Below are 27,995 nucleotides of genomic sequence, written 5' to 3'. Positions count from 1 at the left end.
GAAGAGAATGGCACAAAAAATCGATTTTCTTCTGAAAAGCGGGTGGCATTTTCGAGGTTCTTGCGAAAGACGAATGCCTTTTTGAACCTCGTAGATATAAAACGGAGAGAAATATCAGGACTCTGCTGGTATACTCTGCTTATATCTCATCTGCAGCATCAGCCTGAGATTTTTCATTCTTTTTTCTTTTCTGTTCTATTCTCCATTTTTTTTTGCACTCGATTGAAATGAATTGCCTTCAGAATCTTCCGAGGTTAATTGATAGTTTTTTTCATATGTTCTTCGATTTTATCTCTTCGTTGGATTGAATTTCCTTTTAAATGGAAATCTTTCTTTGATTTCAGATCCTCTTCTATGCCTTTAAATGGTTTTAGAAGCCATGAAAGAAAGCATATAAGCTTGGCTAATCTACTGGTATACTCATTGTACATGACTGTCTACGAATGTTAAATTCTTAATTGTGGCTTGATGGTTATTAGCTTTCTTCACTGAATGCAGAACCTGGTGAATAAAACTAATCCTCCCCGAATTAACACTCTGAAGGTACTTGCATGTTATTTGAAGGTTCAATTATCAAGCCTATGTAACTAGTTTAATTGCTTTTAAATGCCTAGAAACTCTGTTTTACTTTATGTTCTGTTTTTTTATCATGGTGCATAGATATATTCTGAATGTATGTCTTGTATTTTTTTCTTAATTCCTCACTTTGTCATGATTTATACTAATTTTCAAGATTTTATGTCTTTTCTTGTTAATACATGTTCTAGTCATATTCAATTATTTGGCCTTTTTCCTTGTACTACTGAAAAAAGTATGACTGATCGAGTCTCTATATTCATTTAAGACTCAACCCAATATGCTTTCTAATTTGAGTCGAGTTTTGCACTGTTGAAACATAGAAGTTGAAGGGAAATGGCTAATTACTCTTCCCTTTATTGTCATTGTTGCTGTTGTTCAATCCAAGACAAAACGGAAGACAGTAAATTGTACATACACATCAAGTCCTTTGAACAACCTACTGTAATGAAACTGGAAGAAATGAGAGATCCTTAATTTTACTTGAATAGCAAGACCATAATAATTGCTTATTTCAGATTTGTTACTTCCAAATGATAAATAACCGGTTCTATGGTGGGAAAATTAAAAGGTCAGCATTCAATAGAGAATATAATTTGAGTTTTCTCAAGTCTCAACTAAACCATATTGTCCTTGAATATGCGTATAAATGGTTTTAACAGGGCTTCATTAGGTAAGCAGATCAACAATCCAATCTAAATGAACCTTTAATTCCAATATGTCAGTTGCGATGCCATTGATACTAAATGAGACTATTTTGAACATGTATATGTGAAAAGATGATTAACATTGTTCTCTTCAGGCATTTGCTGGTCCAATGTCCAGTACTGAGATGAGTGGAGCTGAAGAACAAGAAGAGAAATCTGATATATATAGTAATAACATGACCCAAGCTATGGGTGCCGGTAAGTTCAATAACCATCCTATGGATTGGTTTGTAGGTGGGAGATAACCTAAAGGAAATTTTCCTTATATGTGATGTTTGTGCGTTCATCTTCAGGAGTCTATATTGATGGCATGTATAGAATACAACACTAACAATCACGGCTAAATGCCTCCCAACAATGTCCCAGATTGTCCTCATTCAATCAGTGCTAATTCATTTGTCACCTGCTTCATGTCCATTACAACCAAACTATGAACAATGCCCCAAATCATATTTTCTTGGTTTTTCTTATATTGTTCTGAGGCCCCACTGACTATTTGTTTCTAAATGTTTTAAATACAGTGTTAACCTATAGACATGAACTGGGAATGAACTACGACTTTATCCATCCAGACTTGATTGTAGGGTCATGTCTACAGGTAATCCTTGTATCTGCTTTTAAATTTAATAATGTTTATCAATTCTATATTTATCATCCAACTTCAAGTTCTCTCATACGCAGACTCCTGATGATGTTGACAAGCTTCGCAACATTGGAGTTAAAACTATATTTTGCTTACAACAAGATTCAGACCTTGAGTATCCCAAAAATGTTTTGGAAAGAAGAAATTATTGCCTCTTTTGTTCTCAAATTACCTGGAATACTATTTCAGACAAGCCAGCTATAACATGTTTGTCTTTTGAAGGCCATACATTTGATTGTTTCCTTTACCAGTATTATTAGATATTTTGGGGTTGATATTGGTGCCATCCAAGAATATGCAAAAAAGTGTGGTGATATTGAGTACTTGCGTGCTCGAATACGGTAAGTTTTGCTGACATGGTTACCGTTTTGATAACTCCCATCAATAGATCTCAGTTTTTGTTTTTGTTTTTTTTTTTTTTATTTCTAAAAGATATATATCTTTATAATACTGATTTATCTTCAATTTATTTATGTTAATTTTCTTTGCATTTGCATTTGCATTAATCTCCGATTCATTCCTTACAGTTTGTTTGCTTTCTATGCTTCATCCAATAAACCAATATCATTTGAAATGAAATAGGGATTTTGATGCCTTTGATTTGCGGATGAGGCTTCCAGCTGTGGTAAGCAAATTATACAAGGCCATAAATCGCAATGGTGGTGTGACTTACATACATTGTACTGCTGGGATGGGAAGGGCTCCTGCTGTTGCGGTAAGAGTTACAATGAGTATGTAAGCTCTTTTCTGAAGGAAATGTAATGCATTTTATTCCTAAAACATTTTTTAAGAGTCATAAGATAAACTTTTATTTTGTTAATGGTTCGGTTAGCACTGGTTCAGTTCTAGGTCTGAAATAAGAAATAAAGAGAGAAGGAGAAGAAGAAAAAGAAGAGAGGAGAAAAATAGAGAGTTTGGCCGAGAAAAAGAACACACTCTCTCAGTCGACTCCCCTCTTATTTATAGGTTATGTATCTTGATGTAAAAAGACAATTATGTCCCTCTTAAGTATGGGACACAACTTAAAACAAAGACAAAATATACAACTCGACTCTAATTACATGTCAAAAGACCAAACTACCCTTATGGCTGCCGACTCTAACATATTTTAAGAGTTATTCCTAAAACTTGTTTTAAGAGTAAGCCTGTCCATTACTATTGGATATTTGTATCGTCCCCTCCAGTCCTATCTTTTGGACTTCTTAGGTCTCTTCTTTTTTATCATATTTTTTCAATCATGTTAACCATTTGCATCATCATGTAAGCCTTGTTTCAACCATATGGGGTTGGATACATGAATCATGTTTTGCCATTCTGTTATGTTCAGTGCCATTTCCAGTACTTTAGTTTCAACCAGGTGAGGGGATAGGATATCCATCACATGGACGCCCAAAGATTGTGGAATAAGGGGGCGAATTTCAAAAAAATTTTCTCTCCCTTCAACTGGGAATCAAATTCCCTATTTAGAAAATCATATTTTCAAGGACCATTCTTGAACCATAAACTGAGCCAGATCTGAACCAAAAGGAGTAGGGAGGGATAATACCTGATACAGAGAAGTAGTATCTCCCAATGGAGGTGTTCACGCCCAAGGAAGGATCCAAAATCTGCTCCCACTGAAGATGGCGCAGTGCAGGGTGGAGCAGAATCAGCAGTGTTCTTCCAAAAGAACTTGACCCTTCTCAAGAATCACCTGGACGAGTTGTGAGTACAACTCCCACCAATCTTTTCTCCAAAAGATTGGTATCAAGATCCAATCTTGATTTTTCCCAAGAACTGGAGATCGAACTGCTGTAGGCGGCGACTGCAGGAAGGAGGCGGCAAGAGAGTATTTGCAGAGTGTAGAATTCTCTCTTCTAGTAATCTCAGCTCTGAAGACAAGGATCTATGGATTGCATTGCTTTTTTTAAAGGCTGCCGCCCCCTCCTCCTTTTATAAACTTAAAAGGGATCAACTCCTAATCCCATTAGTAGTTGCTAACCCAAGTCATATTTGGATTAGAAGTCCCTTTAAGTGATAAGGAATAACCCTTATCTTATTTGCAGATTAGATCAGTCATCTCCTAATCTAATTAGGAGGTTTCCAGATCTAAATCTTATTTAGATCTTGGACTCTCTAAGTGGATAGGGTGTTGGTCCAATCATATCAACTGATCCTTCTCAGAATTTGCCCCTTAAGTGACTAATCAAATTATCCCAATTCGAAATGGGCTTGAGGCCCATTTAAGGTTATGTATTCATTTAGCCTTCCAAACTGCTGCCCAGTTGGGCTTCCTTGTATTGGCGTGGGACCCAAACATCGATCTACACATCAACCACATGGGTTCAACCCAGCCTTTGTTACAAGGCCTAGCCGAATACACTGTTATGGATAGTGCACCCCTTGAAACCCATCAGATGGGCTCTATGGGCGCAACACTTACCTTAAGTGGTCCTCGGGCCAAGCCATCTTGTAATACCCAGGGACTGTGGGCAGATGCAAGATTAGTCCATCAGGCATTATCCTCAATGGTTTTACACTTAACCTCTCAGCCCATAATGATCATACACTGCCCGACAAGAGATGACCTCTCCCTCGGCTGCTAGGAACAGTGTTACACTCTCTCTTGTATGGATTCCGGGAATTAAAACCTTTTGCAAATCATTTCGAAACCATAATTTATATACTTTTATATCTCATATAAAATATATTTTGCAAAACAAATCTCAATGATTGAAATCGGTTGTCGGCAGTCTTGGTTTCCATCAGTGAGAGTGCATCTCCGATCGTTACCCTTGTTCGACAAAGGGGCTGATCCTGTCACTATGATCACCCACTTAGATGAATTCTCAGACTGTCCCAACATACCCAGGTTTTGACCCCCGCTAAGGATCTCACTTATTGGTACATTAAAGACAGCCCAATCCGGTACCTAGTGCAGTATCATAATCGAGTCTAGGGGTCGGGTGTAATTTTCTAGTTTTGCCCATCAATCTCCAAGGTATAGGGCAATACTAGAAATCTGGTTCAGTTCAAAGATTCAATTAATCCTACACTGTATGTGCCTAGGGTCTCACCCCGGTAGCTGAGACAAGCCACCCCAACCGACTTGGTGGCGCCATAGTGTCAGCCTTGTCAGGATAGGTCTCCCCAGACCGACCCACTGGCTGTGAACATTCTAAACTAACACGAGTCTCATTAAGTGTCCAATTTAAGGGTATTACACAGAAGCATACCAAGGGAACATGAATCAAATATGCACTTTTATTCATTTACAGTAAACTCATAAAGTACATCATTTTGATTGAAGCTGAGGGCATACAAAACTGTCTAACACCAGGCTCTAAAATTTTTGGCCTAATGTGGGCCTGAGCTAGAAATGATCACCCCTACCATGCATAGAGATGGATCTTTTTATGAAATTAAGGTCCTAGCCATCTTGGGTTTTGGGAGGTGTGGACTGGACATAGACCTAACCTTTGGTATATTTGCACAAAGTGCCTTGGATTTTACCATTGCATGCCAAGAAATGGCTCCTTTTTGCATTCCAAGTTGTTCTAGATTTAAGATTGAGCTTGGGCTAGCCAATTCAAGCTTTGACTTTTGGTTGTGATGGACCCAGGCCTAAGACCCAAACTCCAGATCTTAGGATTGAGACTCTATTGATCTTAAACCCAAAAAAGAACTTTTGGGAAACTCACCTAAAATTGCTAAATACGAGGGGAAAACAAAGCTTATCTGTGGTGTTAGATTTTATGATCCAATCATCAAACTATTTGAAAACTTGAACATCTGGAAAAAGTCATAGAACGTATACCTTGTGGCTCTCTTTCACAGTTTCTTCTTTGCAAGAATGAGAAACATCTTGGTTATCTGATCTTTTAAATTACAGATTTAATTTCTCATTGGCCCCTTTTGTGATTCTCTTTCTTTGTTTTCTGTGGTCTTTCATCAATTTATTTTTGTTTTATAAGATAACAATTGGAATTCTTAACAGTAATATATTGAAAGATTTTATGAAATGCAGTTGGCATACATGTATTGGGTTCAAGGTTACAAGCTGAGTGAAGCTCACAGTTTTCTACTGGTAACTCTCAATTCCTCCCGCAGTTATGGTGATATACTACGAACTTAATGTGTTTCTTGTTGAAAATCTTGTTGAAAATCTTGTTGAGTGCATATTGTGGTCTTGGGAGGGGTGGGTAATACATAAAGTGTCTGCTCACAGACTCAAATCCCAATTCTACCATTCCACCAAGCAATGGCCCCTCATATTGCCAAAAAGCATGAACTCAAATTTGGCATATTTCCAAGCAATTTGCCAATGGCCCCTCAAAACTGTGTCAGCTTGTCACAGAGGTGCACTGTATTTTGTGGATCACCTGCTAATATCCCTGAAATAACATTAAAAAGTCACAATACAGACATGTATAAATGACACACTACAAAGTAAATATCTGTAATTTCTGTATGCATGCATTGCAATGGTATTACTCATATGTTATTTAAATAGTTTTTCTGTTTAGAACTATTTCAGTTTTTAATTAAAAAGTTGCAGTAGTCAACTTGGGGGAGGCTGATAGTCCTAGTATCCTGCATTGAGTGGGAAGAAAGTAAACTCAGCTCAGTCTGTTATATAGACCACCCAAGTTACTAAATGTACCTTTTACGGTGCTTGCATCCAAGGATCAAAAAATTGCAACATATCAGGTCGTATTGGCCAATATGTATTGTATCAGCAATCCCCCAATACGCCCCTATTACAGGTGTTTCAGGACCTGGCCTGGTTCAGGGAGTAGACAGGCCTTAAACTGACCCCCCTGAACCAATTTGAAAAAATAAAAAAATAAAAAAAATAAAGTGCAGCACAATACAGGCCAATACACCCCAACTGGCATATCAGCCTGCATTGATATTTAGAACCTTGCTTGCATCATAAGTGAGAGCATGGTTTTAGAAAAGAGCTTATTGATTCTAAAAGATTTTTTGAGAAATGATAAGGTAATATTTGTATTATCAGTATACTGTAAAGCTCAGATTACAGTGTGTCATATATGCAACATGTACAGCCAGAAAATATACATCAGATCTCAGTGAAGTCCTAAAAAAATGAGCTTTCCAAAACCATAAAAAAATTGCTAGAAAAGCCAGGTCCTTCTGTGAACTTATTTGACTATCCAAATAGATTATTGTGATAAAAAAACTGATTGTGCGGAATTCTGCTGAAGAGATCATTGGCTGATAACCAGGAATGAAGAGATGCCATTGCCTGCCAGACCACCTTATCTGTTCCTACTCTTCCCCTCAAAAAATCCTTCTATTTCCTCTCCTTCCATAGCACCCAACATACTGCATGGGGTACTGTGCTCCACAGTAGTTTTCCCTTCTGATTTAGCCCCAGCAACTTCCAGGACTGCATGAGCTCAAACAAACTCCTTGGCTGACACCAGGTAACATTCAGCAGCCCACAGAAATGGTTATGTAAGAGACTAACTACTTTGCAATTCACAAGAAGATGATCAATTGACTCTGCCTCCTGATCACACATAACACAGTCCATAGAATCCAGCAACATCCCCCTCCTCTCTAATTTAACCTCCAAAAGGCATTTACTCTTCACATCAGACCACATAAAGAAGTTGATCTTGGATGGGATATGCCAGATAAAGGGATTTGACAGAAAACTTACCTATCCCAGGGGAAAGAGGTTTCTGTGTTCACATAAAGCGATTTGACAGAAAAATTACCTATCTCTTCAAATTGATTGTCACTTGCATAATTACATATATGGAAGATAACATATTTATTTACTCATAGCAAAGTTTAACTCACATAATCCCGTCAGGAACAGGCCTTGTAATGCTACAAATAAATATAGCTTTTGAAATTACCTTTTCCTTATAAGATTGTATAAAGTATAAATTTTCTCAACCCAAAATATTGGTTATTGGCTGTTGGAGGAACCATGTTGGTAAGGGGATTTATTTTCTTAATAAATCTTTGATCTTCATGTCCCTGAATTTGTTCAGCATTTCTTTTCTTGCAGAGTAAACGTTCATGCTGCCCAAAATTGGATGCCATTAGGAGTTCAACGGCTGACATTGTGAGCTCTCACCCCACTTGTGTGAAAATATATTTTTTCTAGGATATTTAGACTTAGCCATGTTGTTATTTTTAGCTCACAGGCTTTTCCAAGCATCTTGTCACTTTGACATGTGAAGATAATGACTGCTCCTTGGTGGAAATATCAGGACTTGATATTGGATGGGGGCAGGTAACATTTTGAAATTACACCAAAAAATATGTTCTGTACTTGTTGGTATTGTGAATGGTATTTAACTCTTGTATTTGTTTTTCTCAAAATTTAAAACCCCAGCTATGGATAAGCTTCCTGCAACTAATATGTAAGCACAAGTTTACAATCCAATTTATTGAAACATCTCATACTCGAGTAATATGTCGTTTCCTCTCCCTCAAAAGAGTCATTCCTATTTTAAGATGTTGAGATGTTAATTCCTATTTACATACATATGTATGTATATATATATATATATATATATATATATAGAGAGAGAGAGAGAGAGAGAGAGAGAGAGAGAGAGATTACACGTTACTGTAGAGAACACTGATGTGGTCCCCACTGTGTTCGTATGGCAGCATATTTCTGTTAGTTATGTCAGTGTTAGTTGGTAGTTATTTCAGTTTGTTATTTCAGCTTTTTTATTAGTTTATTTTCCATGTAAGCAATAAGGGCAATTCAGCCCTTTTACAATTAGTCAACATATATAAATATTAAGAGTGGGTCGACTGATGTCAAGACCAACCCTCTTTCCTTTCAAAAATCTCTTCGTGTGCTTCTTCTCTTCTCTCCTCTTCTTCTTCTCTTCTGAAATTTCTTCATTCATTTTCTTTTGAATTCAAGACTGATCATAGTCTTGATCGACTACTTGGTATTAGAGCCGACCTAGGAGCTCTTATGTTAGTCTAATTAGATTGACTACATGAGAATCTCCTAGGTTTAGAAGTTTTTCAACAAAGAAGGAGGACCGGCTAATTCTTGGAGGTTACTGGTAGTGTGCGGCTGCTACTAAGAAGATTGTAGAAGGCTGGGAGAGTTCCAGTAGTCAGGAAGAATCAGAAAAGGCTTCAAATCCTCAAGATTAGGGTTTCGCATCAAACAGAAGGTGGCGGCCAAAGATTTTCTTTCATAAAGTAAATTTTTTCCTTGAGAATAACTTTGAAAAAAATCATCTTGGTCTATTCTGAGAGGTGCGGCCGGAAAATTTGTGCTTTTCCTTTAGGGTTTTGAGAGAAAACCCTAAAATTCAGAACTGTTGTTGGTTTCAGATCAGATTTTGAACTGGTTTCATACAGAGTCCTGTTTTCTTTGTTCTTTGGAAGACCTAGGCCGGCTGTTATCAGTTGTTTGGGTGTTGTTTTTCTATTGCAGATATTTAAAAAGTCTTTTTTATTAATTCTTGACCAAGTATGGAATTCAAGAATCAGGGGAAAGGTGTTTTTGGGACTAACAATTTTGGTAGCATGTCTGAGAATGCCTTTTAGATCACAACTGTGAAGTTTGATGGATCAAACTACTTAGAATGGGCCCAATCGGCCATGATGGCCATTGGGGGTAGAGGAAAGCTCAACTACTTGTTGGGAGATGTGAAAGAACCAACTAAGGAGGACCAAACTTATACCAAATGGGTTCAGGAGAACTATTTGCTTATGAGATGGCTGTGCAACTCTATGCAGCCACATATCAGCCGGAACTATTTGTGGGCAAAAACAACCAAGGAAATCTAGGATGTCATGAAAGAAACTTACTCCCAACCCCTTAATGTTGCTAGGGCTTATGAATTGAAGTGTGAGGTTAACAACCTTAAGCAAGGAGAGAAACCGGTCTCGGTTTACTTCTCTACCTTGAAATCTTTGTGGCATGAAATTGACCACCTATAACACTTGAGTGGGAAAGTCAGAAGGATGCACAGACCTATAGAAAGCAAGTTGGAACTAATAGGGTTTTTGAATTCCTACCTGGTCTGAATCCCGACTATGATATTGTGAGACAACAACTACTAACAAGGGACAGTGTGACCTTATTTCAAGCCTAATCCTTAGTGCATAGTGAAGAGACTAGGAGAAAGGTTATGATGCAGCATCAACCCTTCCCACCAGCCTTGGCAGCAGTTAAACCTAAGTCTGGGGGTGATACAAAGAGGGATATAAAGAAGGAAGATGAGCGGGATCTAGTGTGTGAACATTGCAAGAAACCTAAGCATACTAAAGACACATGTTGGAAGCTGCACACAAAAGGGGTAATGCTAATATGGCTGTTAATACTGATGGTGCATCCTCATTAGGCACAAAAGGCACGCCTCTAGACACCCTAGCTGCTGTCCGGGCTGCCCTAACTCAGTTGGAAAAGGAAGTTAGGAATTCAGCTCAATCATCTCAGCCCCTATCAGCTCCTCCCACATTAGCCTTTGCTCATTCAGGTACTCGGGCTTCAACTTATCATGCTTCAGCTCCAGGTAACATTGAACATTGTTGGGTAATAGACTCAGGTTCATCTGACCATATGACTGGCTTGCCATCACTGTTCACTACCTATCACTTATCTTCTGGCAAAGATAAAGTGTCAATTGTTGATGGTTCCCTTGTTCCCATTTCTGGTAAGGGAGACATCAAATTGTCTAATACCATTTCCTTATTTTCAATTCTGCATGTTCCTAAGCTTAATACTAAATTGCTTTCAGTCAGTAGCATTACAAAACATCAGAATCGTTTAGTAACTTTTTTCCCTGACCGATGTGTTTTTTAGTTCTTTCACGGGTTCTTGACATGAAGCCTCCATTTACCCTTCTATACCCCGATAAAGAATTGTTTATTATTCCCCTTAAAACCTTTGGTTGCACTTGCTTTGTTCAGATTCTTGGACCTCATCGTTCCAAATTTGATCCTAAGGCCTCCAAATGTATTTTTCTCAGTTATGCACAAACTCAAAAGGGTTACTGCTGCTATGAACCTACTTCTGGGAGGAGATTTGTCTCGATGGGTGTTACTTTCTTTGAGGAGGTACCCTATTATCCTAGGGTTTCTCCTCAAGGGGAGAGTAGTGAGAGTGGGGTTAACTCATCAGAAGTTTCTTTACCTGTTCCATTGAGTGATGAGGGATGTAATGGGGAGGGTTGTCAAAGGTGTCAGGATTTGAAAGTCTATCACAGGCGGTGGAGGCAGGTTGATTTCAGTCATTAGCAGTTCAGGCCAGCCTCAGTTCCTTTTGCAGATCCAAATCCAGGTACCACAATTCCTTTATCAGATCTAGGTCCCACTGAGATACCTTCCACTATTGCACCCTTACCACCTTCGGATGACCTTGACCTCCCCATTGCAGTCCATAAAGGCAAATGGCGTTGCACCACATCCACAAATCATTGCATTTCCCAGTTCCTGTCCTATGATCGCCTGTCCCCTTCTTATAGGTCCTTTCTCACATCCATTGCTGATATTCCTATCCCTAGAACAATGCAAGAAGCCTTGTTAGTTCCTGAGTGGAAAGATTCAATGAAGGTTGAAATTGATGCTTTTCTGAGTAATAATACTTGGGAGCTAGTTGATCAGCCTAAAGGGAAGAAACCGGTTGGATGTAGATGGGTATTTACTGTGAAACATAATGCTGATGGTTCCATTGAAAGGTATAAGGCCCGGTTAGTTGCAAAGGGATTTACTCAGGCTTATGGTATAGGCTACTTAGAGACTTTTGCTCCAGTAGCAAATATGACCACTATTAGAGTTTTGTTATCCCTTGCAGCTAGTTACTCTTGGCCCTTGTTCCAGATGGATGTTAAAAATGCCTTCCTCAATAAAGACTTACAGGAAGAAGTCTACAGGCAGTTACCTCCTGGATTTTATGATGCAAAGACAAGAAAGAAGGTTTGTCGGTTGAATAAAGCCTTGTATGGACCAAAGCAGTCCCCCAGAGCTTGGTTTGATAGATTCAGACAAGCCCTTGAAAAATTCGGCTATGTACAGGCCCAATCAGACCATACATTGTTCATTAAGAGAGTGGATTCTTCCTTGACTTTGATTGTTGTATATGTGGATGATATTGTAGTGACAGGGAATGATAACAGTGAGATTGGGTCTCTTAAACAACTTCTTCATCAAGAGTTTGAGGTGAAAGATCTGGGAGAGCTATGATAGTTCTTGGGTATCGAGGTAGCTAGATCTAAACATGGGATTTTTGTTTCTCAAAGAAAGTATGTTCTTGACTTGTTGGAAGAAACTGGAAAGTTGGGTGTTAAGCCTGCTGACACACCTATTGAACAGAACTACAAGATCAATGTAGAAGGAGGAGAGCCTCTTGAAGATAAATCTATGTTCCAATGGTTAGTTGAAAAACTCCTCTATCTTTGTTTCACACGACCGGACATCAGTTATGCAGTCAGCGTTGTCGGTCATCATATGCATTCTCCTAGAACTACTCACCTTCTTGCAGTTGAGAGGATATTAGCATACTTGAAGAGGTGTCTAGGTAGAGGTATATTATTCAAGAATAATGATCACATGAAGATAGAGGTTTATACAGATGCTGATTGGGCTGGGAGTGTTGATGATAGAAGGTCTACCTCTAGATATTGTGCTTTTGTAGGAGGTAACATTGTCTCCTGGAGGAGTAAGAAACAAAGTGTCGTTTCTCGTTCTAGTGCTGAAGCTGAATATAGATCTATGGCTAATGGTGTGGCTGAAATTGTATGGCTGAAGTCATTATTTGAGGAGTTGGGTATTGCTTATGAGAAGCCCTTAATGTTGTATTGTGATAATTAGGCTACTATTAATATAGCTCATAATCCGGTATAGCATGACAGAACTAAGCATATTGAAGTAGGCCGACATTTTGTCAGAGAAAGGGTTTCATCTCAAGAAGTGTGTCTCCCGTATATCACCTCTAGCATGCAGCTCGCAGATCTTCTCACCAAGGCTGTTCCAAGGAAGATGAAAAACAACCCTAGAAGTATGGGACTGTGCAAGAAAACCAGAAAGAAAACAAAAAAAAAAACAAACAAGAGAAGATTAGAGAAGCTAAGAGAGAGAGAGAGCTACAGCAAAGAGGGTTGGAGGATGAGAGGTTCGAACTAAACTTCCCTCTAACACTCTAATACACTTTTATTAAGTTAATCTTTGAGTAATTACATGAGAGGCCCTTGGTTGGACAAGAAATTACAAAAATAGAGCATAGAAGAGTATGGGCCCAGAATAAGGCCCATTACAGAGAAGAACATAAATATAACATAGAATAACAACCTATGGGCCATTCAGCCCATCTTCTCTACACTCCCCCTCAAGCTGAGCATAGATGTTAATCATGCCCAGCTTGCCAGTGTCATGCTGAAGCCTTGCCTTGGGAATACCCTTGGTGAGAAAATCTGCCAATTGTCCTTTAGAAGTAATGAATGGAAGACACACTTCACCCGAAGAGACTCTTTCTCGAATAAAGTGTCTATCAACCTCAATATGTTTAGTTCTATTATGTTGTACTGGGTTGTGGGCAATGTTGATGGCAGCCTGATTATCACAGTACAACATCATTGGCTTGTCATAATCAATCTTAAGTTCTTCCATCAATGACCTTAGCCACAACAGTTCAGAGACTCCATGTGCCATGGCCCTATATTCTGCTTCTACTGAGGATCGGGCCACAACTGATTGTTTCTTGCTCCTCCAAGAGACAACATTACCAGCCACCAGACTGCAATACCCTGAAGTAGATCTTCTATCATCAATATTTCCAGCCCAGTCAACATCAGTATAGGCTTCAAGTTTCAGATGTCCATGCTTGGTAAGCAAAACCCCTTTTCCTGGAGAGCCTTTCAAATAACACAAAATTCGTTCTACAGCTGCCATATGAGTATCTCGAGGAGCATGCATGAACTGGCTAATACAACTGACAGCATATGCAATATCTGGCCGATGCATGCACAGGTACAGGAGCTTTCCAAGAAGTCCTTGAAAGACCCCTTTATCTTCCAACAATATTCCATCTGAAGCAGGAAGTTTGTGACTCGTATCAATAGGAGTTGCAGCTGGTCTAGCATCCATCTTTTCAGTTTCAAGAGAGCAAGTCAAGGACATACTTCCTTTGGGAGATAAGAATCCCATCCTTGGATCTAGCAACTTCTATGCCAAGGAAGTATCTCAACTCCCCAAGATCCTTAATCTCAAATTCTGTACGAAGGAAAGACTTAAGAGCACGAATTCCTGAGGCATTATTACCAATCACAACAATGTCATCAACATACACAATGAGATATACTGCTAGAGATTCACTTCTCTTCACAAAAAGGGTATGATCTGACTGTGTCTGAGTATAGCCAAATTTAACAAGTATTGTTCTAAATTTCTCAAACCATGCTCTAGGAGACTATTTGAGGCCATAAAGAGATTTCTTCAATTTGCATACCTTTCCTTGCGTATCACTTCCATACATTCCTGGAGGGAGAGACATATAGACCTCCTCATGTAAGTCACAATTCAGAAACACATTCTTTACATCCAACTGATAAAGGGGCCAATCAAAGTCAGCTGCCAGAGATAAGAGAACCCTTACAGATGTCATCTTAGCAATAGGAGCAAAGGTCTCTAGGTAATCAATCCCATACGTTTGTGTGTAGCCTTTGGCAACCAGTTTGGCCTTGTACCCCTCAATAGTCCCATCAGCCCGATATTTAATGGTAAAGACCCACTTGCAACCAACTGAATCGTTCCCTTTAGGCAAATCCACCACTTCCCAAGTATCATTTTTGTGTAGGGCAACCATTTCAGATACCATGGCATCTCTCCATTCTGGAATCTCAAGAGCTTCTGACACAGACCTAGGAATAGGGTTAGAAGCAACTGAAGAGAGATATGCAAAGTATGAAGGAGAAAGTAGGTCACAAGAAAGGTGTTTGGAAATGCAGTGTGCAGTGCACTTCCGTTTTCCTTTTCTAACAGCAATGGGAACATCAAGGTCCGGGAAAGATGGTTCCAAAGAGGTTGAAACAACACCTGTTGTCTCATCTGTGATTGGAAGTGTATGAGGCTCATCTGTTGTAAGGGAAACAACCTGCTCATTCCTGGATTTTTGCCTTTGATACACCTTGGGATTGTGGGTAGGATGAGGAGGTAAAGGGATAGGAGCACTAGGACAAGGAGGATGAAGTGACTGATCCTCCCTTGATTCATTTGGTGAGGACATAGGCTCATCAAGAGACTCAACTGGGACAGGGAGAGGAAGAGCAAACACTTGTGACAAACTCTCCCCCTGTTGACAATGTCCTTCCTGAGATGACCCATAAAAAGGAGAAAGTTCATCAAAGGTAACATCCATTGAGACATACCGAGTGCCAGTCTTTGGATCAAAACAACAGTAACCCTTTTGTGTGGGGGAATAACCAAGGAAGATGCATTTGTGGGCTTTTGGTTCAAACTTATGTCTCTAGGCACTTGGAATGTGAACATAATAGGTGCAGCCAAACACACGAAGAGGAATAGGGAAGAGATCCTTATCTGGATGAAGAAGACTGAAGGGGGATTTAAACCCTAAAACCCTGGATGGTACGGTTTATGAGATAGGTAGCAGTGAGAACAACATCACCCCAAAATCTTGTGGGAACATGTGAGGCAAACAAAAGGCTCCTTGCAACTTCAACAATATGCCTATTTTTTCTTCCAGCAGCTCCATTCTGTTTAGGGGTTCTAACACAAGAACTTTGATGAATAATTCCCATGTCAGAGAGATACAAGGATAAACTCTTCTCAAAATACTCTTTTGCATTGTTAGATTTGAAAATCTTAATTCTGGTATCAAACTGAGTTAAAACAAATTCATGAAATTGCCTCACAAGTCTTGGAACTTCATCATGAGATTTCATTAGGTATATCCAAGTGAATCTAGAAAAATCATCAATAAACATGATGAAATATCTGTAGCCCCCCATAGAAGATAAGTGGTAAGGCCCTCACACATCAGAATGCACAATATTAAAAGGAAAAGATGATCTTTTATTGCTCAAAGGGTAATTGTTTCTACAATGCTTTGATAACTGACACGACTCACAATTAAGACTGGACACACTGATTCCCTTAAACAGTTCAGGAAATAGATGACTTAAAGCAGAAAAAGGTAAATGAGCCAAATGACAATGACTCAACATGATTCAACTGACAGACTCTAAAGAGGTAGAACCAAAGGTAGCATTCTTAGGGTGATCAAGGCATTGTCCAGGAGTGTCAAGCAAGTATATTCCATTCGCTTCATGGCCACTCCCAATCACCTTCCGAGACTCTAGATCCTGAAAAACACAATGAAAAGGAAAAAATGTTACACAACAATTCAATGACTTGGTTAAGCTACTTACAAATAACAAATTGGTATTTAATCTAGGTACATGAAGGGTGGAAGATAGGAGTAAGGAGTCCGTAGCCTTGACAGTTCCCTTGCTAGAAATAGAGGCAAGAGAGCCGTCGGTTAAGGTGATTTTGTCACAACCAGGAAGCAAATCATATGAAACAAACAAAGTGGAAAGGTTGGTCATGTGATCAGAAGCACCTGAGTCTATGATCCAAGGGGTCTTAGGATTACCTGAGGTAGTTGCATGGTTAGCAGAAGCTCTTATACCTGAGTGAGCAAATGCAGTGGTGGCTGAACTTTTTGAAGGGTTGGATGATGAAATCACTCCTTCAAGATGACTGATCATCTTTCCAAACTTTTCATACTCAACTTTCATGGTTGCCAACTGTGCACAGGCAGACTCAACTTCAGCATCTGTACCCGTAGCTGCATTTGCACTCCCTGTCTTCCTACTATCATTTTTCTTCTGGAATCGAATAGGAACAAGCCCGGGATGTAATTTTCAGCACTTGTCCTTGGTGTGCTTCGGCTTCTTGAAATATTTAGAGACAACCTCATTCTTTCCAGTGCCACTGGGAGGCCCCTATAACTCCTTTGGGTTTAAACCCCATATTTGCAAATGCATTAGTGCCAACTCCTTGAACCTATACCTGTCTTCTGCTTTCTTCACTGCTAACTAAAGCATATGCTTGTGATAATGAGACACTTTCCTTGGACATAGTTGTCTTTGTATTGCTCTAATTTCCCGTAGGTTTGTGATGTCATATTCAGGGTTTAGCCCAGTTAGGAACTCAAAAACCCTGTTCCTTTCAACTAATTTCCCATAGGTTTTTGCATCATTGGGAGTGTTAGCGTAGGGGTATTTCTGTCTTTATACCTTGATTGATGTTGTTGATCTATAATGTTGTGTTGAAACATGTGCTCTTAACTTAAGTAAGGGCACATAGGTCTTTTTAGTTATGTTTTAATAATAATATAAATACTTACTGGCCGACTAGGAAAAGTCATGTTGACTCTTTCAGTTCGAACCAGAATTCTCTCTTTTCTCTTTCTCTCTTTCTCTCTATCTCTATCACTCTTTCTTCTTCTACATAACTGAACTCAGTCAGGCCGAACTCTAAGGCAGACCTGAATTCTAACATGGTATTAGAGCAGGTTAAACCTGCCTAGATTTCTGCTTGCCTAAGGTTCATTCTCTGCGCACCCTATCTAGGGTTTTCCTCTTTTTTTTCTGTGTTCGATTGGAGATAAGGGAAAGGGCTGAAAAGGAGTGATCGCCCTCTTCCCTTGGGGGTCTCTATGCCTCCAATCAAGTCGTATGTGGTCGGTTGCTGTGATTTCTGAGATCGCCCTCTCCTAGTAGAGGAAGAATAGAGGGCCGAACTGTGTGTGGCTGTTGTGTGTGGACTGCTCTCCTGCTCGCATGGGTGTTACTTCAGCGATAAGGTAAGAGATTTCAGTTCTTGATATCAGTTATGGATTAAATAGGAGGTGTGTTTCAGATCATTTGCTAGTGTTTCGGCCAGTAAGTGCTAGGGTTTATGCTGGTTTCTTTGTGCATGTTGAAGGAAGAGATATGATCATATAGTGGTGAGATTTCACGTAGATGTAGGAGCAGGGTTTGTGGTGTAAAGAGCACACATTCCAGCAACAATTAGTGCTGCAATCAGTGTGACAGGTGTGACCTAGTGGTGTGTAGTGTGCAGATCTCAGTGATAATAGAATTCAACAAGTGTGCAGAATTGGTGATAACATAATGGGAGACAGTAATGATTATAAACCTAGTATGATGGTGCCTACAGACTACCCGAATGTTCAGATGACCTCCATTAAGTTAAATGGAGAGAATTATGTGCCTTGGGCTAAATCCGTTGAAGTCTTTCTAAAGGCAAAGAAGAAGGTAAAACATATCAGAGAGGAGAAACCCTCCTCTGACTCTCACGAGTATGAAGATTGGGAGCAAGAGGACGCTTAGATCATCACATGGTTGTGGAACAGTATGGAACCCAGGATTAGTGTGAACTTCATGTTCCTTGATACTACCAAAGACGTGTGGGACCATGCGGGAAAATTGTGATGGTGCCTACAGACTATCTGAATGTTCAGATGACCTCCATTAAGTTAAATGGAGAGAATTATGTGCCTTGGGCTAAATCCGTTGAAGTCTTTCTAAAGGCAAAGAAGAAGGTAAAACATATCAGAGAGGAGAAACGCTCCTCTGACTCTCACGAGTATGAAGATTGGGAGCAAGAGGACGCTCAGATCATCACATGGTTGTGGAACAGGATGGAACCCAGGATTAGTGTGAACTTCATGTTCCTTGATACTGCCAAAGACGTGTGGGACCATGCGGAAAAATTGTATTCGGGGCAGGACAATACAACCAGAGTTTATCAGCTTTATCAAGAGTACTTTAATCTGCAACAGGGCAATCAGAGTCTTGAGGAGTACTATGCCAACATGAGGAACATACGTAATGAGTTGAATGTCTATCATCCTCTCACTTCTGATGTCAAGATTCAGCAACAACAGAGAGAGCAGCTTGATGTGACTAGATTTTTGGTGGGACTAAAGTCTGAATATGAACCAGTACAGACCCAGATATTAGGGGGATCAGCTCTTCCGTCCCTAGAAGAGGTATTTGCTCGACTTCGGAGGATTTCTATCGGATCTACTGAGAACTCTAATATCTCAGATAGATCTGCCTTTGCTGCATCGAGAGGCCGTGGTGGTAGAGGTGGAGCTCGGGGAGCTCAGTCTGGCCGTGGTGTTGGTAGTGGTTCTGCATATGGCCGAAGTGGCAATGGTGGGTCTACTTATAATCGTGGTGGTGGTCGTACTGGGAGCAGAGATTCAGGGGAAGCCCGTGGTAGAGGACGTAGCTCAGGCCCGAGGAAGTGCACTCATTGTGGTATGGATGGACATACCATCAACTATTGTTATGATTTACATGGTCCTCCCTCAACTTGGGCCAATCATGCCGCGACCGGTGACTCAAGTTCTAGCTTTAAACAGGAGAATCATTCATCTGACCAGTTGCCTCCTACATCCACAGATGGTCCCATGAAGGAGATGGTGAGTGTTCCCCGTGATGAATATGAGAGGTTTATCCAATCATAGAAGAACACGACAACTTTTGCTCATTCAGGTATGGCTTGTCTGGCATCTACACCCAATCCTTGGATCATTGACTCTGGAGCCTCCGATCACATGACCGGAACTCCAGGTGTGTTTTCCTCCTTGTCTCATTGCTCAACATCACAATCTGTCACCCTTGCTAATGGTTCCACATACTCGATTTGTGGTGTTGGTAATGTTGACCTAGATCCTGTGTCCCTCTCATCAGTTCTGTATGTTCCTAAATTGCCTTTTAACCTTATGTCTGTTAGTAAGCTGACCAAATCACTTAACCGCTCCATTACCTTTTATCCTTCTATGTGTGTCTTTCAGGATCTCAAGAAGGGGATGAAGATTGGTGGAGGGCATGAAGCAGGTGGACTGTATTATCTTGACGGTGGTGGTGGTAGAACTTCAACAGCTCTCCAGTCATCTCTTTCTCCTCTCCAGTGGCACTGCCGATTTGGTCATCCGTCGCTCAAAGTCTTGAAGTCCTTGGTTCCGTCCTTGAGTCAGCTTTTTGTTTTGGATTGTGAGTCGTGTCAGTTTGGGAACCACCATCGTGTTCCCTTTAGTTCTAGGGTTGATAACCGTGTGTCGAGTCCTTTTTCTTCAGTTCATTCAAATGTTTGGAGTCCTTATAAAGTAATGTCATATAATGGATACAGATATTTTGTCATTTTTGTGGATGATTTTTCAAGGATGACGTGGCTCTATTTAATGAAAGAAAGAAGTGAATTGTTTACCATTTTCCAAAAATTTTATGCTGAAATCCGTAACCAATTTGGTACCCACATCAAAGTTTTTCGTTCTGATAATGGCCGCGAATATTTATCCTCATCATTTCAGGAATACTTGGACCAACACGGCATTATACATCAGACCTCGTGTACCTACACCCCACAACAAAACGGGGTGGCTGAGAGAAAGAATCGCTATCTCCTTGAAATAGCAAGATCCCTAATGCATCACATGCATGTTCCCAAACCTTTTTGGAGTGATGCAGTGCTTACCTCTTGTTTTCTGATTAATCGGATTCCCACGTTCATCCTTGATGGTCAGTCTCCGTTTCAGGTCTTGTTTCCCTCTTTGTCTCCGTTCCCTCTTACGCCGAGAGTTTTTGGGTGTGTCTGTTTTGTCCATAATCCGGGTCCCGGGAACGACAAGTTTGATGCCCGTTCTCTCAAGTGCATCTTCCTTGGCTATTCTCGAACCCAGAAAAGGTATAGGTGTTACCATCCTGGTTCTCGACGGTCCTTTGTGTGTGCTGATGTCAGTTTCTTTGAGTCTACTCCGTTCTTTTTGGGGTCTGGTGATGCTTCTTCCTCCTCATCACCTCCTCCCCTTCCACTTCCTGTTGTCGATCCTCAGTTTGTTCCAGTTGTGACCAAATCCTTGCCTCCGGTGCCACCACCTGTTGAACGCCCACCTATCCGTCATGTGTATACACATCGCCCACGTGCACCGGTTACTACTCCTTCGGCTACATCTCCGTTGACGGATCCGGCACCAGAACCCCACTTGGCATCTGAGATTGATCTACCCATTGCTTTGCGGAAAGTTAAACGTACTTGCACCATTCATCCCATTTCTAATTATGTTTCTCTTACTCACCTTTCCGCTTCCCATCGCCAATTTGTTACCTTGTTATCATCAGTTATTGTTCCTAAAGATGTCCAGGAAGCCCTTGCCTCTCCAGGGTGGTGCCGTGCCATGGAAGAAGAACTCTCAGCCCTTCATCATAATCATACTTGGGACCTCGCTGCTCTTCCTTCTGGGAAGCAAGCTGTTGGTTGTAAGTGGGTTTATACGGTTAAGTATCTGCCTGATGGTAGTGTTGAACGCTTGAAAGCGCGATTAGTTGCAAAAGGGTACTCCCAAACCTATGGCATTGACTACACAGAGACCTTCTCACTGGTTGCTAAGATAGGGTCAGTTCGTGTTATGATCTCTCTTGCAGCCATGTATGAGTGGCCACTATATCAGCTTGATATCAAGAATGCCTTTTTGCATGGTGACTTACTCGAGGAGGTCTACATGGAGCAATCTCCAGGGTTTGTTGCTCAGGGGGAGGATGGTAAGGTGTGCATACTAAGGAAGGCTATATATGGGCTTAAATAGTCTCCTCGAGCATGGTTTGGTAGGTTCAGTGAGGTGGTAAAGAAGTTTGGCATGAAACAGTGCAAGGTTGACCATTCTGTATTTAATCATGACTCTCTGGGAGGAAAAATACTGTTGGTGGTGTATGCAGATGATATTATTATTACTGGGAATGATAACATTGGTATTGATAGGCTGAAGACTTATTTGCAGGATCACTTTCAAACAAAGGATCTGGGTAAACTAAAATACTTCTTGGGGATAGAGGTAGCGAGATCCAAGTATGGGATTAACTTGTGCCAGAGGAAGTATGTGCTTGATTTGTTGGAAGAAACAGGCTTGTTGGGTGCCAAACCAGCTGAAACACCCATGGACACAAATACCAAGCTAAGCAGTGATATGGGTGAAGTGTTTGAAGACCCTGGCAGATACCGACGACTTGTGGGCAAACTGAACTACCTAACCATTACCAAACCAGACATCTCATTTGCAGTTAGTGTGGTAAGCCAGTTCATGCAAAAACCTCTAACTCCTCATTGGAATGTGGTTCTGAGAATTGTGAAGTATCTAAAAGGGGCCCCGGGTCGCGGTCTGATATACAAGAGTGGGGGAAAACTTGAAATAGAAGGGTATTCTGATGCTGATTGGGCCGGTTCTATGTTTGATAGGCGGTCTATTACAGGCTATTGCACGTTTCTGGGAGGTAACCTGGTGACATGGAAAAGTAAGAAGCAGACGGTTGTGGCAAGAAGTAGTGCAGAGGCAGAATATAGGGCTATGGCGCATACCGCTTGTGAATTAGTGTGGCTAAGGAACCTTCTACAGGAAGTAGGGTACAACATTAACACTTTAATGAAGCTCTATTGTGATAATCAGGCTGCAGTTCATATCTCCTCTAATCTAGTGTTTCATGAAAGAACCAAGCACATTGAGGTTGACTGTCACTTTGTGAGGGAGAAGGTGCTGAATGGAGAGCTAGACACTACACATGTTAATACAGGAAATCAGTGGGCTGACTTATTTACAAAAGGCTTGAGTCGGGGAAGAGTGGACTACATATGTAACAAGCTGGGAGTATATGATATATACTCACCAGCTTGAGGGGGAGTGTTAGCGTAGGGGTATTTTTGTCTTTATACCTTGATTGATGTTGCTGATCTGTAATGTTGTGTTGAAACATGTGTTCTTAACTTTAGTAAGGGCACATAGGTCTTTTCAGTTATGTTTTAATAATAATATAAATACTTACTGGCCGACTGGGAGAAGTCATGTTGACTCTTTCAGTTCAAACCAGAATTCTCTCTTCTCTCTTTCTCTCTTTCTCTCTTTCTCTATCACTCTTTCTTCTTCTACATAATTGAACTCAGTCAGGCCGAACTCTAAGGCAGACCTGAATTTTAACAGGGAGTATCCCATGTCACAGCCTCTATCAAATCAATTTCTTGCCACAGAGATTTCAAGGTTGAGAAATATGCCGCAAGGGATTTCTCCCCTTGTCTTAGATTCTTCACATCACTCCTTAGTTTATAGGCTCTGGCTACATTTAGTTTCTGGGAGTAGGTTTCTGCAACACTATCCTAGATTTCCTTAGCTGAGTTCATCCAGAGATAATGTTGACTAATCTGTGGTTGCATTGAATTCACGAGCCACCCAATCACGGTGTAATTCTCTTGCACCCATTTCTCATAAGAGGGATCATCCTCTTGGGGAGCTTTCTTGCTTCCAGAGATAAACCCCCACTTTCCTCTACTACAAATATGAATTTTCACAGATTGTGACCATGCCAAATAGTTGGTTCCATCCAGTTTAACTGTGGTTACAGCCAACAAAGAATCAGTTGGGGTTCCCAAAGTATGTCCATATTCAGCAGTACTCTTGCTCTCAATATCTGAGAAGTCCATCATGTAAAAGCTTCAATTAGGGTTTCGATAAGCCTCCACTAGTGTACTGATTGTTGATGAACACAGATTGAGTTGAATCGGCAACAAACACAGCAACTCATAAACTCAGTTCAGACCTGACAGCTGTGAGAACCAAGTTCGGTGGCAGCTCTTTCAAGAAGAAGAAGGCCTGAATCAGCCTTCAAGAGACAACCAGCAGACCTCCAAACACTATGTATCCGATTGGAGTTCCTTTCTAGTTAGGGATTCTAGGTTCCCAACAATAATTGCCCCAAAGAGAGCAAAATACAGTCCACAGTACTTAAGAGGCCTTTTTACAAACACTACGTATGCAGCAGTCAACACCCCACTGTTAACTTGTAGGAATCACTTCAACAGCACTCCGTATAGGTCCAAGAAGTAACTGAACTGAAGTAGAGACTCGTACCACTAAGTCTAAACAAGTTTCGGCCACTTGGCAGTCCAACAAGATAAGAAATTAACCCAGAAATCTCTGAGTTAACTCAGGCCAGCAATAGCCGAACAATAGAGCAGATATAGAGGGGTTTCGAGCACTTTAACAACTCCCCAAATCAGAAAAAAAAAATAACCCAGTAATAACTTAAGCAACTTACAGTTGATTGAATCTCTTATTTGAGCTTCAAATCAGGCTGAACAATCCTTCTCTTTGGTTCTTCTTGGTCACCGAACTATTCTCCAAGCTAATAGAGTCTTGGGCACTCTCCAATGACCTCCAAGAATCAGGCAAATGAGTCTAAACTTCCAGCCCTAGAACACCCTCATGCAGTCGGTTGGACTATAACCACATGAGAGCCACGCCAAGCTCAGGCCTGCTCTGATACCAAGATGAAAAACAGCCCTAGAAGTATGGGACTGTGCAAGAAAACCAGAAAGAACAAACAAGAGAAGATTAGAGAAGCTAAGAGAGAGAGAGCTACGACAAGGAGGGTTAGAGGATGAAATGTTCGAACTAAACTTCCCTCTAACACTCTAATACACTTTTATTAAGTTAATCTTTGAGTAATTATAAGAGAGGCCCTTGGTTGGATAAGAAATTACAAAAACAGAGCATAGAAGAGTATGGGCCCAGAATAAGACCCATTTTAGAGAAGAACATAAATATAACATAGAATAACAGCCTATGGTCCCTTCGGCCCATCTTCTCTACAGGTGTGGCTGAAATCCTATGGTTGAAGTCATTATTTGAGGAGTTGGGTATTGCTTTTGAGAAGCCCTTAATGTTGTATTGTGATAATCAGGCTGCTATTAATATAGCTCATAATCCGGTATAGCATGACAGAACTAAGCATATTGAAGTAGACCGACATTTTGTCAGAGAAAGGGTTTCATCTCAAGAAGTGTGTCTCCCGTATATCACCTCCAGCATGCAGCTCGCAGATCTTCTCACCAAGGCTGTTCCAAGGAAGAAGTTAGAGGCAGACCTATGCAAGTTGGGAATGACAAATATCTATTCCCAACTTGAGGGGGAGTGTAGAGAACACTGATGTAGACCCCACTGATGTGGTCCCCACTGTGTTCGTATGGCAGCATATTTCTGTTAGTTATGTCAGTGTTAGTTGGTAGTTATTTCAGTTTGTTATTTCAGCTTTGTTATTAGTTTATTTTCCATGTAAGCAATAAGGGAAATTCAGCCCTTTTACAATTAGTCAACATATATAAATATTAAGAGTGGGTTGGCTGATGTCAAGACCAACACTCTCTCCTTTCAAAAATCTCTTTGTGTGCTTCTTCTCTTCTCTCCTTTCCTTCTTCTCTTCTGAAATTTCTTCATTCTTTTTCTTTTGAATTCAAGACTGATGGTAGTCTTGATCAACTACATACATACATACATATAGATAGAAGAAGAAGATATATATATATATATATATATATATATATATATATATAGAGAGAGAGAGAGAGAGAGAGAGAGAGAGAGAGAGAGGGATTACACATTACAATTAATTATCCCATTACGGAAAAACTGTGGTAAACCTTACATCTTTAAGCAGAGTAGCAAGAGTGGACCAGTGAAATTGTGCATAGGCCTGAAAAAATTTGATGTGGTTGAGAACTCTAGCATTGCATTGAATCATAAATATGCAGAAAAAATCCTAATTATCTCTGCCCTTGGACTATTTCAATGATGAGACCAGACTTCTTGAGAGTGTTAGGCTCCTTTTGGAAGATAAGAAAGTTTGTCTTCCTCTCTGTAATTACTTTTGTGGTTAAGTTGTGAAATGTTGTTATTGATCAAAAAAATAAAAAAAGACCAGGCTGACTTGTTTTGGGAATTTTGGAAATTTTGAACTGAGAACATGGTAATATGGCAACTGAATGCCTTCTTCTGTATCATATACAGTTGGAATCAGCCTGAATGAAATCAAGGCTTGGTGGTAATGATCTTTCACAACAATGAATGCTCTGATGCATAATGGTAATTAAAGAACACAAATAAATAAGAAAGGTTTAATTTAATGACTGAGAATGAGGGGTTTAATCCACTCTCTTTCTTGCTAAAGAATGGAGTTCTGCTGTTATATCTGAAACATTACCTAATTGAACAGAAATAGAAACATTAACTACTACTTGAGCCCATTGTGCTATTACAACATGAGTTGCATACAATGTAACAATATATGAGACTGTCTAGCTTTCTTAAATGTTTAACATGATAGATGTCATTTCTTGGCCTTTCTAGAGTTTCTATACCATTCGGTTTTGGAACTTGAGTTTCCTTCTATCCAAAGCAATGTCAGTGATGGATTTAGGTGACATTAGTTTGATTTATAACTTCCATTTTGCATCTCTATACATTTTATCCCATGATTCCTTCTTGATTGATTTGGTCACTTCCGTGCTTTGAAATATTTGTAGAGAATACCTCTGAAACATGACGAGGAAAAAGGATTGTGGATTCTTGAGCGGGAATTGCCAGTAAGTATAAATTTAATGTTGTTTAAAATATTTTAATCTTCATTTATGTTTTGTTTTATTGATCTAACCACATAGTTTCAACTCCAGACATTTCATACTTTTTTACCATTATGAAAGTGTTCCTCGTCTTAATTTTTGAATCGTATCTTTTTTTAACCTTTTTTTTTGGTTATTGGAAGATCCTTTTCTCAGAGTTTAACTTCAATTTGTTTCCAGTTCTGTTATTTTAATATGAAGATAAATGATCTAGCTAGAGTGATAAATGATGTAACTAGAGGTAACTGAAAGTTTTGGAAACATGAAGCATCTAGAGCTAATAAGCTACACTTGTAAAGCCAATTCCCTTAGCATCAGATATGGACATTCCCATGTGCTTATGGTGACTCCTAGTCCATATTGTTGTTTTAGTAACTAATATGGTACTCAGCCTTGGGTGGACACTTCAAGGTAATTTTCTTTGATTGAAGTGAAGCAAGCAATGTCAAACAAATTTCAAAAGTGGGTATAAGGTTTAATTTTATTACTCACAAGTCAAAACTCAAAACTCGATCTGGCCTTCATAACATTGGGGTACTTAAGCCATAGGATGTAGTGGTTGAGATTGGTTCTTCAAGAGGGTAAGCCCATGCTAATATTTCAAAACTGGAGAAAAAAAAGAATCGTTACTAAGATTCTTCTCTCACAGGAAGGATACTACGAGTACAAATACATTGTAGATGGCGAATGGGCATGCAACGAGTATGAGCTTGTAACACTCCCCAACAAGGATGGCCATGTCAACAATTATATCGAAGTAAGATTCATCTCTCTACAGTCTTTAATTCAATCAATACCAGTCTAAGTTTTCTCTCTTCAAATAGTCATTGAGAGATGGCGTCTGTTCCACGTTTTGGTTTTTAATACCACCTCCCGCCCCCAACTGACTTTTTAATCTTAAGCCCAATTAACTGTCTGTTCCATAGCAGGTTTATCATATGTTATCTTTCGGTTCCCACAGGTTAGCAATGATCCAAACAGTTATAGTTCAGAACTGAGGAAGCTATTGGCCAGTGATGATGCTAATCTTACAACAAAGGAGCGTCTTAAAATCAGGCGGTTTCTAGAAGCTTACGAGGACGATGATGAGTAATTGGCAAAGGTAAATAAAATTATGGCATGTAAAATTGTAAATCAAGGATCAGAATAAGAGTATTTGTATTTACCATTCCACCATATGAATGTTTAGACGTTGACTACTTAAGCATCATAGTATTTGGGTATGACACTTGTTTCTTGTTGCCTCGAGCAGATTCTTTAAGAATAGATGAATGCTAAGGAAACTCAAAGTGGCTACTTCTGGGAAAAGGACAATGTAATAAACCCACTTTGGCCAATTAAAATTCCTGCTATTGCCCTTTTCTCTCAGTTATTCAGTTGGGCAAAGCCAAAGAGGCAGCCAATTGAGTTTTATTAGCAATTTAGCATTCCCCATATACTTGAAGAAGCATTCTGAAATAATATACACCAGGGATCTAAGTAGCTTATCACATGGAAGAGGAAGCCACCTTGAAAAGCGAAAAACGAAATAAAATTTGAAGGGTTCAACTATGATGCTGGGAAGATCGAAACCTGAAAAACCTACAACCAATCAATTGACATCA

General features: G+C 39.9%; 1 protein-coding gene across 2 annotated transcripts; it reads left to right on the top strand.

The window, feature by feature from the left end:
* LOC148870997 (phosphoglucan phosphatase DSP4, amyloplastic-like) lies at positions 1-27,614 on the top strand. Of its 2 annotated transcripts, none has more exons than XM_088967636.1 (14): positions 1-128; positions 345-414; positions 499-543; positions 1,379-1,481; positions 1,805-1,881; positions 1,965-2,041; positions 2,187-2,267; positions 2,509-2,641; positions 5,933-5,992; positions 7,952-8,008; positions 8,084-8,179; positions 26,296-26,355; positions 27,041-27,148; positions 27,353-27,614. In XM_088967636.1, the coding sequence occupies exons 2-14, from the start codon at positions 355-357 to the stop codon at positions 27,482-27,484; spliced, it is 1,089 nt and encodes a 362-aa protein (XP_088823762.1). In that variant the 5' UTR covers positions 1-128; positions 345-354; the 3' UTR covers positions 27,485-27,614. The 2 variants fall into 2 exon arrangements, with proteins under 2 accessions (XP_088823762.1, XP_088823761.1); XM_088967635.1 differs by having other exon boundaries at positions 34-253.
* The last annotated feature ends 381 nt before the right edge of the window (positions 27,615-27,995 follow it).

Source organism: Nelumbo lutea, chromosome 2 (assembly GCF_056320005.1).
Source record: "Nelumbo lutea isolate HS-2025 chromosome 2, American lotus-T2T, whole genome shotgun sequence".
NCBI lineage: Eukaryota > Viridiplantae > Streptophyta > Magnoliopsida > Proteales > Nelumbonaceae > Nelumbo > Nelumbo lutea.
The sequence above is the reverse complement of the archived record's forward strand: the minus strand, read 5'-3'. Positions and strand labels throughout refer to the sequence as shown.

Coding starts and splice junctions, on each gene's coding strand:
- LOC148870997 (XM_088967635.1), top strand. CDS start 228: ATGAATTGCCTTCAGAATCTTCCGAG. Junction 415..498: donor TAAGCTTGGCTAATCTACTG/GTATACTCATTG, acceptor CACTGAATGCAG/AACCTGGTGAATAAAACTAA. Junction 27,149..27,352: donor ATGTCAACAATTATATCGAA/GTAAGATTCATC, acceptor CGGTTCCCACAG/GTTAGCAATGATCCAAACAG.